At 39.3% G+C, this 12,708-nt stretch overlaps 1 protein-coding gene across 1 annotated transcript; it reads right to left on the bottom strand.

The window, feature by feature from the left end:
- Nucleotides 1–1,835: 1,835 nt before the first annotated feature.
- On the bottom strand, nucleotides 1,836–9,742 carry LOC117302909 (serine/arginine repetitive matrix protein 2-like). The gene is made up of 10 exons (XM_033786883.1): nucleotides 9,302–9,742; nucleotides 7,979–8,912; nucleotides 7,381–7,456; nucleotides 6,648–6,809; nucleotides 5,621–6,405; nucleotides 5,053–5,248; nucleotides 4,404–4,590; nucleotides 4,196–4,293; nucleotides 3,871–4,073; nucleotides 1,836–3,657 (listed from the first exon to the last, which is right to left on the bottom strand). Exons 1-10 carry the CDS (start codon nucleotides 9,665–9,667, stop codon nucleotides 3,434–3,436), a joined length of 3,231 nt encoding a protein of 1,076 aa, XP_033642774.1. The 5' UTR covers nucleotides 9,668–9,742; the 3' UTR covers nucleotides 1,836–3,433.
- Nucleotides 9,743–12,708: the final 2,966 nt, after the last annotated feature.

The raw sequence follows: 12,708 nt of genomic DNA, 5'->3' as shown, positions 1-12,708 counted from the left end.
TTTATATGATTCATTACTCTACTAACACACTGCTTATTGCTTAAATCTTCTATCAATCTGTGTTTAGAGTTACACAGTACGTTAAACTCTAACAACTTTCAACAATTACATAGTCTGAATAGTATCATAATTTTCTTATTCTACAATTACTGGACCACTTAGGAACCCTCATAATTAAATGATTTCATACAACTATTAACACCAATAACATCTGAATACTTTTAAATTATTACATCATGATTTTCTTACAATTAAAATTGAATCATGATTGATTGAATACTTAACTTACTTCGGACGGAAGTGAAAAAAAAATCTTAAAATTTGATATAAACAAATTTGAACTCCAGTTTACGTCTATCCCATCATTGCACTGTGTAGTTGGACGGGGTTATAAATAATTGTAGACTGTTCTTTTTCATAAATTAATATCAAGAAAATGTGGCAATCTTTTTTAGGCATTTCTGTAAATTTGTTACTTTAAACTGTTTCATTGGTCCTGTTATATCTAGGTACTTGGTTTGGGGGAGTTATCGGAGAACAATTTCAGACACGCATTTCACAGTTGAAATGTGAAAATAAATTCTGGCATAGAATAATTTCTTTTTGTAAGAAATAGTGGCTTGAAATTGGCCCTCGCTGTAAATACAAAACCAATTGATCTACAATAATAAATACAATTTAAGTCCAAGTGCTCATAAACACTTTTGCTGAGGAGAAACGGGTAACTAGTTCACATGGGTTGCTTAGTTGTACACAAATTTTCTGCTTATCTGATTAGGTAAAGAAATGGTGTCCATTATAATTAAATCAAGCATGCAAAGTTAAAACATACTTTTCAAGGTGTGTTTCTAATTAAGCTTTAAAGTGTAACTGAACACAGGTCACTGAACTTTGGTATTATCAATCAATTGAAAGCTCTCATGAATATTTATAAGTTCAGGAAGACACAACAGGGCATATAACTGAATAATGAATATTAACTAACACATGCCATTTTGCCTAGTCAAATCTCATAAATATTCATTATAAAAATAAGCTTGGAATGCCGATCATGATTATTATAATAACGTTTCATTGGCTTAAAATTAGGCCACGTAAAAATATAAAATGGTGCGTGTCATTACTCCAGCTTAAAGAGCCTCTTGTGATTTGTTTGTTTTACCCTTGGCACATTTCATATTGGGGGGGGGGGGGGGGAGAAAAGATATTTAACCTGTGTATCATTATTATTAACTCAGTAAGTTGCCCCAGTTAAAAGAGAGGAAATCATAAACAAACTATTTTAAAAAATTGTAAAAATGGCGTTGACAAACTCATCTTTTAGTTTAGCCTCAAACCAGATAAGCCGAATTAGCAATTGAAGTCACTAACAGATTGGACTTCTGCCCTCGTCTGCTGATAAAAGCCTCTTCTATCTCAGCGGCTAACAACAGTAGGTTCAAATGATTACCATGGGCCCATGTAAGTGACCACTACATATTGAGTCATTGTGTCGCTGACGGGACATGGTAATAGTCAGAAATAGGGTCATATCTCTGAATAAGAGTACGTTAACTAGTTATGGCAAAGGTATATATACAATCTGTACAAGACATTATTACCTCAGAAAATCTGAAACTAACTCAGCAGTAGTAGCATAACATCAAGACAAGTTTGTAACCTAAACAGTAGAGTAGATACAATCGCACAGTGTTATGCAAACTAATGCATTTCTCAAAACTTACACAGCGTCTTTCTTGGCAGGCTAGTGCTATTCCATATCATATTATTAAATTTTCTAACAACTTCCACCCCCCCCCCCCCCAAAAAAAAAAAAAAAAATGAACAAACTGGAAAAAAAATATAAAAAACAAATCGTAAAAAAATCAAGTAATTTACACAAATAAATATAGTGTATAAAAGAACTAAAACAGAGAAAGGTGAGCTCTCACTGCCATTAGCTTATTTGCCATTGCTGTTCGTAAAATAGTTTTCAATAATGTTAGGCCACATGAGCTGAACTTCATGTACATACTATGAATTCAATGCATGGTCATGAAGCATATCAACTTAAATGTTCTACCTGAGTGTTTCGAAACACAACTATCTATTTTATATAAAACAATTATTTACAAAGTTATACATTTTTATCAATATCTGTCAATTAACAGAGAAATATACAAGTTATGTCAGCCTCTATATTATGTAATATTTGATATTAAATCTGAAGTTATTGCTATTAACGAATCTCAAAGCTTTGTACATGAATGGGTGAAGCTATATAAATGTTGTACATGTACATGTGTATGTAGGCCACAAATCTGGTAAAAACAATATTGTTTACAAACGTAAACAAATTTCTATTTTCGATCTACAAAAACTATTAAACTTAAATCAGTTTAAAGATAGGATTACCTGATTATAATAATAGTTTGAATATTATACCATTTCTTCCAATAATAATATTTGTATTTAAAAAAAAAAAGTACAAATCTCTATCGATAGAAAAGTTCTGTAAAAGCACAGCAAGGCAAAGCTAGTGGAATGTCAGCGCAGTGAACTATGAAAAATAAAACCATTTAGTAGGCACAAATACTTCCGTTTCGTATGGAATACTGCAGCAGTTAGCAAGGCACACAATGATTTGACTGCATACAAATATTTGGTTGATTAAGTCTTGGCCGTTCTCCTTTTAAAGTGTAATTTGCAGCCAGCAACTTTTTATCAATTGGCCAATTGATTGGTGAAAGACGATTCCAGTAATGAATTTACAAGATTTATTCGTTGATTTTAATTTAAACAAATGCTGATTGATAATTGATAATCTACCCTTTTATGATTTCAATACTCAATGCTGTTTACAAAAACATATCAAAACATACTTCATTCAATTACAAAAGCAATATTTATAACATTTCACCGAATGGGAGGTATGTACAAGGTTTAAAAATAATCCGACTACTTATGCAAAGAAGAGGCACAAATCATTTCTACAAAAATCTTGAAAGTGGTTGTTTGAATACCATTCACACACTGCCACCATATTGGACCATGTTCCCTGTAACCAATAGCAATGATGAGTCCTGATTCTCAAGGTATCAAAAGGGGATCTGACTATTTATCAATACACCCCTAGCCTCGTTATGAATTGATTTGGAGGCAAGTAAAACAAGATGGCTGCTCTCTGATAAAACTCTATTGCAAAACTTAAACAGCACAATCCTTAAACCTGTTTTCCACACTTTATACTGCCCTAATCGAAAGGTCATGACCTGAAAGGTCAAAATGGTTGTGACCTTTACCCTCACCTGTTACTCCACGTGCTCTGGGTAAGACTTGTTTTACAGATGTGTATTTTCATTGAATTGTACAAAACAGATCCAAGCAGATCTTTTATTTTCCCATACCTTTCCACGAGTCTTCTTGCTTGAAAGTAGATGTCAAAGTTGAAAGGTCACACATCCACTCCATATGATCTATCCGTCCATGTGCCACGTGAAGTGATCGGTACCAGCCTCAAGGTCAGCTTGTTATTATCCATCATCATGTCATATATGTCATCTAGAGGCCGGTTCCGGACATCTACTCCGTTGATTTCAAGAATCTCATCACCCACTGCCAGGAGACCTGCCAGGATCTTTGCTGGGTGGCCATCGCCCAACCGGGTAACAAAGACACCTATTTAGGTGAATAGAGTAGTGAGTAAGCTTAGTAGGGAGATGAGAGTATGGAGTGAAACAAATTGTTAACTATTGAATTTGAAATTTCTTCGTCTTCCTAAAAGATGTAGAAATGCAGTTCCAAAATTTTTACACAAATCATAAAAGGATTCCAACACACTCTTTTAATAAAGTTATTTTACAAAAAAAACAGAAGTTTGAGAATACTTACCAGAGCCAAAGTTTGAAGTTCCACGAGCGATGTAGAAACCAAACGGTCCACTCGGTGGTTTGACAAGCTCAACAACTTGAGACCCATCAGAGTTGAGATGGAGTAGTTTGCCGACTTTCCTCATGTGACTCGGTGACGTGACATCGGTATCTTCAGATGACCGCTGGAGTCGTATCGGCAGACCACTCAGACTAGCAGAGCGCCTACAAGTATGAACACAAGTTGTACTTTCAAAATTATCATTCTCCCTCAGACAAACAGAAACTTGGAACTTAAGCAACGATTAAATTGAAATTAAAAGTTTTTTTTTTATACTATTTCTTACCTTTTATTTAATTTTCCAGGTTTAGTGGAATCGTCTTGCTTTTTATCCTTTTTGCTGAAAAGCCCAGTGAGGGACCTTAACGATGGAGAGCGTTTGAGCTAAAAGTGAAAAATGAGAGCGACGAAAGGTTCAAGATTATTCGGGGGCTTTTGCGCTAAAACAAAATATGCAGGCTCAAGAATTGTTCTAACTTTAAACGTAAAGTTACCTTTGGCTGCTCCTCATCGGTGTTTTCATTCCCAGCGGTGTTGATGCGATCTACACTAAGTGCGCGCCTCATGGAGCTTAGCTTCTTCTTTGTTGCCTTGCCGATACTCTGCATCTTGTCTGAGATGGAGACACGAGACGAGATGGAGGTACGAGACCCGCTCAACTCTGCATAATCCCCTAGGTTGCTATTAAGAAAAGCATAAAGATTCAATTGTATGGGATAGTTAATAGAGAATAATTATCACTTTATTGTTCCTGAAAGTTCTGGATCGAGTTGCAATGAAAATGAAAATGAACAAAACCTTAATAAAGCAAAAGACAATATTACAAAATGTGAACTGGTCTCTGCCATTGCGACTGCGGCATCATGAGTTTGATCGAGGTCCACCAGGAAGTTGCTATGGTGATTGGTGTATACAAACAGGGTACTAGACTATATGTCTGCGGATGATGCGGAAATCTAGCCATAGCCATAGCTGTAGCCACCTATTCGGGCATGGGTTATCATTGATAGACAGTTTTTTTGCTACCGTGTATACAAACAAGCTACCAGTCTATCTTGGTTACCTTAGATTTTATAAAGTTAATAAAAAGTGTGAAGCATTTTTTATAAAGGTCTTGCAGAGGAGTTCGCTACAAACACATACCTCTTGAATGGTGTGTCATTATTGGCCTTGTAACCCATCTGTGATATACTGTCATCAAACTCGCTAGCTATGCAGGGATTTCTAGTACTGGGTCTGTCCGAGTTGGAGCGTTGTCTTGAGCTAGGCCTGTGGGCTGCACCTGATGGTGGTCTCTTACTCGACTTGTCCACCTTGGCATAAATCGGCTCGTCATTTTCTGTGATTTAAACAGAGAAGAAGAAAAAATTAAGTTCTACCACAGGAAGCACAACCATTTACTAAATATTAATAATAATAAATACTTGTAATGTGCACATTTCCACCCTGCTGGGTGTTCAAGGCGCAGTAAAACCAAAAAAGAAAACAGACACAACAAATTAATCCTTGAAACCTGTGACATAAGATACCTTTTGGAGAAGAGATTTGAATTATGTGGTACAAAGACAAGATCTAAGATTAAGTGGTAGAGAGTTCCAGAAGCGTGGCGCAGCTAAAGAAAAAGACCTGTCACCACAGGAGTGTCGAGACTTGCACAGCTTTATGAAATTGGATCCAACTTTGATTAGAAATTTTCTCTGGACAAACGTACCTTTTGTATTGTTGATAACTTCCTGTCTTTGTGTAGTGCCATTTACTCCCCTCTTCTCATCTTTTGTATCATTGATAACTTCCTGTCTTTGTGTAGTGCTGTTTACTCCCCTCTTCTCATGTTTTCTTGTTTGGCGTTTCTTCTCAACTTTTGCAGAGAGTCCATCGATAGAGTCCTCCCAATCAGAGCTCTTGTATTGATTGACAACATTCTTAGATGAGGTAGTGATCTGATTCCTGTTGATGTCATGTCGATCTGGGATCTCGATCTCCTCATATGGATTGTCGACGTCAACCACAACCCTTGAATGATGATCCGGTATGGTGGCATATGGATCCTCCATGTCTGAGAAGCTATTACGTTTCTTACTCTTGTCTGGTTTTGCGTAAATATAACCATCCTCTGAGTTTCTCGTACTGGCAGAACCACTCTCAGGTGGAGATACTTTAGTCCTTGACTGTGATCTTGACTGAGGTCTCTTTTTCTCTTCTCTCGGTGAGTCACTGTCTTCAAAATGCACCGAGCGAGCTGGTGAAGCCGGCCTAGGGCCACGACTGGAGGGTCTTCTGTCAGTTTGGTCTGACCTTGTTAGCGAAGATGACCTGGGTTTTCGTGGCTGCTTCTCTGGTCTGGAGTTGTGAGATGGTTGTGACCACGCCCCAATCTGACTGTCTGGAAATATTTCATGCTTCACTTCCTCTGTCTCTAAGGATTCCACTGAACTGGAACGTTTGGGTCGAGCTCCTTGTTCTATCCACATACCCGACCTGTCCATTGGCGACCTGCTGTTTTGGAAGTAAAATTGATTGAAAATACAAAATCACAATTTCCAAAAACACTAGTTGTTTTAAGTTGTAACTTTATTGCTGAGCACCTAACAACACCATAAGAATATAAGACACAAGGTTGAGATTGTTAACTTGAAAAAGGGCACCAGACCATTTACAATCTCAGTCTCATTCTGGTACTGCTAGGACAATGTGGAAATCCATGATGATGGAGATATGACACAGGTCTGGTATCTTACCTGTCATCCGCTGTGCGTACTGGTTGGATACTATGATCGGCTTTCAGGGGTCCACTCACAGACTTGTTCATGTGTCTACTCGAAGGACCCGGAGCGTCACGCTTTTTCTGTATCGCACGAAGCGTGTCTCGTGTTGATGGCATGCCTTTGTGACCATCACTTCTGCAAGAGAATCAATGTGTATTGTTAGTAAATTGAATGGGAAACTTTTGATGGCAGCAGACTGCCTTGTTCTCAGACAATCTGGTCATGCTCAGATTATATACAAGCAAATCCTGTACAACCAAATAAACCTCATCAAGGAGTGTTTTTATTGTATTAAGGGACTATAGTGGTAAGTTCATTCATCCACGAGCTTGATTTGTCTCAAGATAAAAGCGCAGTGGTTGTGCCAGAAGAAGAAAAGCATCAAAACGTCTTACAGATGCACTTAGAAAGACTGGCTTTATACAGTGAGTAGCCAGAGTAGATGTTACTCAACTGGGCTACAACCATACCTGGGATGCATTTGTAAGACAGGCTATACTAAATCAGTAGCCAGAGACGATGCTACATGTACTCAACTGGGCTACAACCATAGCTGGGATGCATTTGTAAGACAGGCTATACTAAATCAGTAGCCAGAGACGATGCTACATGTACTCAACTGGGCTACAACCATAGCTGGGATGCATTTGTAAGACAGGCGGTACTTAGCCAGTGTAGATATTACCCCATTGGGCCACAACCATACCTGGGATGCGTTTGTGTACTGTAGCCATTCACTCTGCCAACTCCCGAGTCAGTATCACTGTCTGCAGTGTGGTAGCCTACAAATCAAAAATAATAACAAGAGTCTTATTACAACAAACACATCTACCAATAAGGTATCTTCAGGCACTTTAACAAACAGAAACATTTTAGACTTCTTCTGTGTTTAGACTAATGGGACTATGTGGCACCTTCCAAAGGTTTACAAGGTGATGTGGTGCATTCAGCAGCCACTGCCAGAAACACCAGGGTAAACCCCTTCTCAGAGCAATAAGTGTAACTGTGTTTTATGTGCAGTACACAACACATTGGACCTACATGTACAGCTTTACGTCCAATCCAAAAGATGAAGCTGTTGGTGTATTATGAGCAAATATTCCACCTTTTTATCAATTCATTGGGTGTTTGATTTTGTTTCGTTGTTGTGATTGTTTTTTAATAATTGGGGGTTTTCTAAGGTTTTTTTTTTACTATTATTAGTTAGTAAAAAAAAAGATTATAAGCAATGTTTATAAGGTGTATTTTTAAAATAACCGTTACAAATACAAGTACACAAAGTGAGTTTGGATAACTATGTTCACCTCTATGATAGCTGTTGGTCATCTTATCGGATTCTTGATACACAGGACCACTGGCATGCCTTCTTAGTTTATATCCCGATGATGGACCCCTCGAATGAACGACGTCGTAATCATTATCCTCTGACCTGCTGGAATTGCTTTCATACGTCTTAACATAGTTCCTATCAGATCCACTCTGAGGTCCCTGTCTGCTGCTAAGGTTCTCTACACTTCTATGATGCCCATTAACCTGAAGATTCTCTGCACTTGCGTATTTTCTGCTGCTGGGTTTACTTCTCGGCCTATCTGTAGGGGAGAGAGAGCTATCCGTGCTGATGTTCCCCTGACTTGACCGGCGCATGCGAGATAAATTTGGTGAACGCAGCAGTTCACCCATTTTATTTTTGTTTTTCTGAAGTCGCTCTAGGACTGTTTGTGTTTTTGCCTCTTTTCGCTGTTCCATTTCGCTCCTCGGGGTGGTTGGTGGCGTGGGTTTGCGAGTCGTTTCGCCATCAGAAAGACTCTGGCGACTGCGATTAAGGAGGAGATTTGCAGCTCGACGTAAACTGCTCCGAGTCTTTGACCCACGGCGTGGTTCCTGAGGGGGTTTGGGAAGCATACGAGGACTAAGGTCCGGTTCAAAATCCACTGCTCCATTACTTATGGGTACCATTGATATTCCCTGGTACTCTGATGACTGATGGTAATGTTCACCGCTTGGAGACATTGCTACCTGGCGTTCTTCACTTTGTTGGGAAGAAGGGCCCCAACTCATCCGCAACTGCTGGTAAAATTGCGAAGCTAGCTGAGGCTGTGCTTGATCGTGTCTAACGATTCCGTTTGGGACATAGTTCTGTTGTGGGGCATTCACCAGTTTATTGCTTACACTTGCATTATGGCTTGGCTGGACGTGCAAACCATGGTTCCCATTTCCAGAGTATGATTGGTGTTCAACCTGTGTTGAGAAGGAAAAAGGCAATAGAATTGACAGAACTCCACTTTTACAATCAATCACACATTAATCCCTCTACTCTGTCCGACTAGACTACTGTCCACTATGTGAAACAATTTCTGCATCATGCCACCACTTTTTCGTGTGGTATGAAATAAATTAATTAGGCCTTAACATTGAATTTACCACAAATAAAATCCTTTCACTTCACTTGTCACCGACTTTTTATAATCCATTCTGAATCTGATGATCTGATAATAAGAGACTGTAATACAATACATCAACATGATCATAGTATCACGATAATTATGTAGTGTAAACTAAACAAGTAAAAAAGTAAGAAGAAGTAAATAAAAAATATATAAAAAGTTAACAAAATTGCTGTTGTTTACCATTTCTTGTGAACTCTGCCTGAAATTAACAACCTGTTGATCATGTTGATAAAACTGCTCAACTTCGTTACTCCTTTCAGCAAAATGTCTGATTCTTTGAGGGTCAGCGTTATTTCCTATACCGTTTACTCGTACAGAAACTGCACCGGGTTGAACGTGAACTCCAGTGACCGACCTGGCCGGGTTGATGCCGTACTCTGCTGCCGGACTAACTGAGTTTGGAACGGCAGACGAATCGTCATCGAAAAGATCTTTTCTCATCGATAACACCAGATCTTCAACACTCATTCCTCCATTATCACCAGTCTGTCCGACCGATGAACTTCCCTGAAAACTTGTCCCCGTTCTATACTGCAAGAATTCCATACTGTGGCTGACGTTCTGTGTATTTACACAGAAGTATTCCAGAGTCCAAATTCTATTTTCAAAACATTGTGTCAATCATTTTTCGCAATTCGGTTAAAATGGCGTCCTTTGTTGCTACTCGACAGTCGATGTGTCACTTCTAGCGAATGAGGGCGCTATCACATTATTACCGCTGGGGGGAAGGGGAAAGGGGCGGGGTGTGTTGGAGGGGGTGGATGGTGTCCCAGGAAAATCGGTCCGCCGGGCTGTGGGCTTTCAGAAGTAGGTTTGTATATTAAGGAGCAAAAGCAACCACCGATTAGAGCAATACTTAGAACATAGAGGAAGGACTTTCCTCTATGCTTAGAAATACGAGTCTTTCATCAGTTCGATGCATTCTTATGAAATTAAAACGACCGAGTACGGTCAGTTTGTTCGAGTTTTATTCAGGTTTGTTCAGGTATTATGCCTATTCAGGTATTATTCAGGTATTATTCAGGTATATTCAGGTATTATTCAGGTTGTATTCAGGTTGTATTCAGATTTATTCAGGTTTCAGCTTGTATTCAGGTTTATTCGGGTATTATTCAGGTATTATTCAGGTTGTATTCAGGTTTATTCAGATCATATTATTCATGTTGTGTTCAGATTGTATTCAGGTTGTGTTCAAGGTTTTGTTCAGGTTTTTGCTGGATGCTTATTTGTATAAGGCGGCAACATTTTGGGAAGTCCTCGAGTCCTCGTTTTAAATCATGGTATAACTTTATCGCGTGCTTTAAATAAAGGCAGTGGACACTATTGGTAATTACTCAAAATAATTATTGGCATAAAACCTTACTTTGTAACGAGTAATGGGGAGAGGTTGATGGTATAAAACTTTGTGAGAAACAGCTCCCTCTGAAGTAACCTAGTTTTGGAGAAAGGAGTAATTTTCCACGAATTTGATTTCGAGACCTCAAGTTTAGAACTTGAGGTCTCGAAATCAACCATCAAACGCACACAACTTCGTGTGACAAGGGCGTTTTTTTCTTTCATAGTTATCTTGCCACTCCAACGACCGATCGAGCTCAAATTTTCACAGGTTTGTTATTTTATGCATAATATGTTGAGATACACCAGGTGAGAAAACTGATCTTTGACAATTACCAATAGTGTACACTGTCTTTAAGGCAGCTAGGCCGATCAAGCTTACAGCTAGTGAGATAATAGTTTCTAGAATAGTAGTAAACACAGTTCACTGTGGAGGCCCTAAAAAAATGCCTGTAAATGATTTACCTGGTTGACCTCATCATGTATCCACCAGCCCGTCCACTCCGTTCCTCATCAACATCTCCTCACCATCAGTACAAACTAAATCTTTCAGTTCAAGGACTTTCTCCATGAGTGCTGCCCCCAACTTTGGAACTCTCTGCCCGCCCAGCTACATCCGCTTTCAACAGAGCATAGAACATGCACTTCAAAACTCAGCTCAAATCTCATTATTTTGTTTTCTATTGCCTGTTGTTCAGTTTTATCCTTTTGTTTGCTTAGAACTGTTTGTAAATTTGTTGCTCTTTACCTTTCTTCCTGTAAAGTGCATGCATTTCTTTCAGTTAATGTGTAAAAGAAATAGCTATGATAATATTATCCTTATCTAGCAGCTAAGAGCTGATATTGCGAAGGACGCGGCTGCAACGTGTTCGATAAGCAGGCATGCAAGGGTGCCTCTGGCTGCCAGCCACATCAACCCATTATGACCACGGAGCACAGCCAAGATCGAAAGTGTTTGATTTTTCCCGAGGGAGGAAAACCGGATGGTCTGGAAAACCCTCGTGGCACAGTAGGGAACAAAAGAACAACTCAATATGGCCCTGGCCGGGAATCGAACAGGGGTCACCTTGGTGTGAGAGGCGAGCGCTTTACTAGTCTTGGTGCAAGACGTTTCACGTTTCCTTTTCACGCACACCGCGGCCAATTATTCACCGACAGCGCGCGCAACGACTCACCTGACTTGTAGTCCACTCACCGCGCCCCGTTTCTCCGGGGGCGGTGAGTGGACTAAAGTCAGGTGAGTCGGCGCGCGCGCTGTCGGTGAATTTGACCGCGGTGTGCGTGAAAGGGAAACGAGAAACGTCTTGCACCAAGACTAGCGCTTTACTCACAAACCAACAATTATAAGTTGATTCCTAAGGGTCAGCACTAGGTATTACAAAACTTTTGCATGACCGCCATCGGTTGATGAAACGTGCAGTCGTGACCATTAGCGAGTCATGTGCTGGTAAAACGCACGTATACCGGTTCACTTTTCCATTATAAAAAAAAATGGCGGTAAAACAAGTAATGTGTCATCCAATAGGACGATATCGATATTGTATCTTCGGGGTAATGTCTTTTAATCATTATGAGATAAAAACATTATTTGCATCTACCGGCTTAGAGGTTATTCCATTCGATGTAGGCCTACTAAAAAAATGTGTGACACCCGTTTCTTGTGACATGGGGATGTATTATTTTATACCCTAATAAGAGACTTGAAAACAGAACCTGTATGGGCCCCCTCCGATAATATATTGTTTTCAAATACCAGGTCTCAGAGTAGAGGTTAGTATATTATTTTGATGTACTTACCTCCAGGACCGTTTCTTGACATGGGGATGGTTAGACAAAATAAATTTGAAAAAAAAAACAACAAACTTTTTATTATGCATGAGAGTTTTTTCTTTTCTTCAATTAGGGGCTTACAGGTCTCAGAGGTTAGTGTACCTGGTTGATTTCACAAAGGTAGTCCTAACTTAGGACTAGTCCTAGGCAATGCTAAGAGATAGGACTGGTCCTAAGTTAGGACCAGTAACTCATCCTAACTTAGGACTGGTCCTATCTCTTAGCATTGTCTAGGACTGGTCCTAAGTTAGGACTACCTTTGTGAAATCCCTGTTCTCAAACATGTTCGTCAATAGATGGCGCTGTTGAACTCCTCTGCTAAGATCGGCGCGCCGGCATGAGGACTTGAACAATATTATTTTAAAAACAATTCACGAAACCTCACAATTCTACAAATTTGTAAAAGAACAGTTGTAAAACGA

The sequence above is a fragment of the Asterias rubens genome, chromosome 19 (assembly GCF_902459465.1).
Source record: "Asterias rubens chromosome 19, eAstRub1.3, whole genome shotgun sequence".
NCBI lineage: Eukaryota > Metazoa > Echinodermata > Asteroidea > Forcipulatida > Asteriidae > Asterias > Asterias rubens.
Note: the sequence above shows the minus strand (reverse complement) of the source record. Positions and strands in the feature narration are given on the sequence as shown.

Excerpts from the sequence above, each read along its gene's own strand:
- LOC117302909 (XM_033786883.1), bottom strand. The coding sequence starts at position 9,667 with ATGGAATTCTTGCAGTATAGAACGGGGACAAGTTTTCAGGGAAGTTCA. Across the intron at positions 4,591-5,052 it reads AATGACACACCATTCAAGAG|CAACCTAGGGGATTATGCAG; the intron begins GTATGTGTTTGT and ends TTTTCTTAATAG. Across the intron at positions 4,074-4,195 it reads CCTGGAAAATTAAATAAAAG|GCGCTCTGCTAGTCTGAGTG; the intron begins GTAAGAAATAGT and ends TCATACTTGTAG.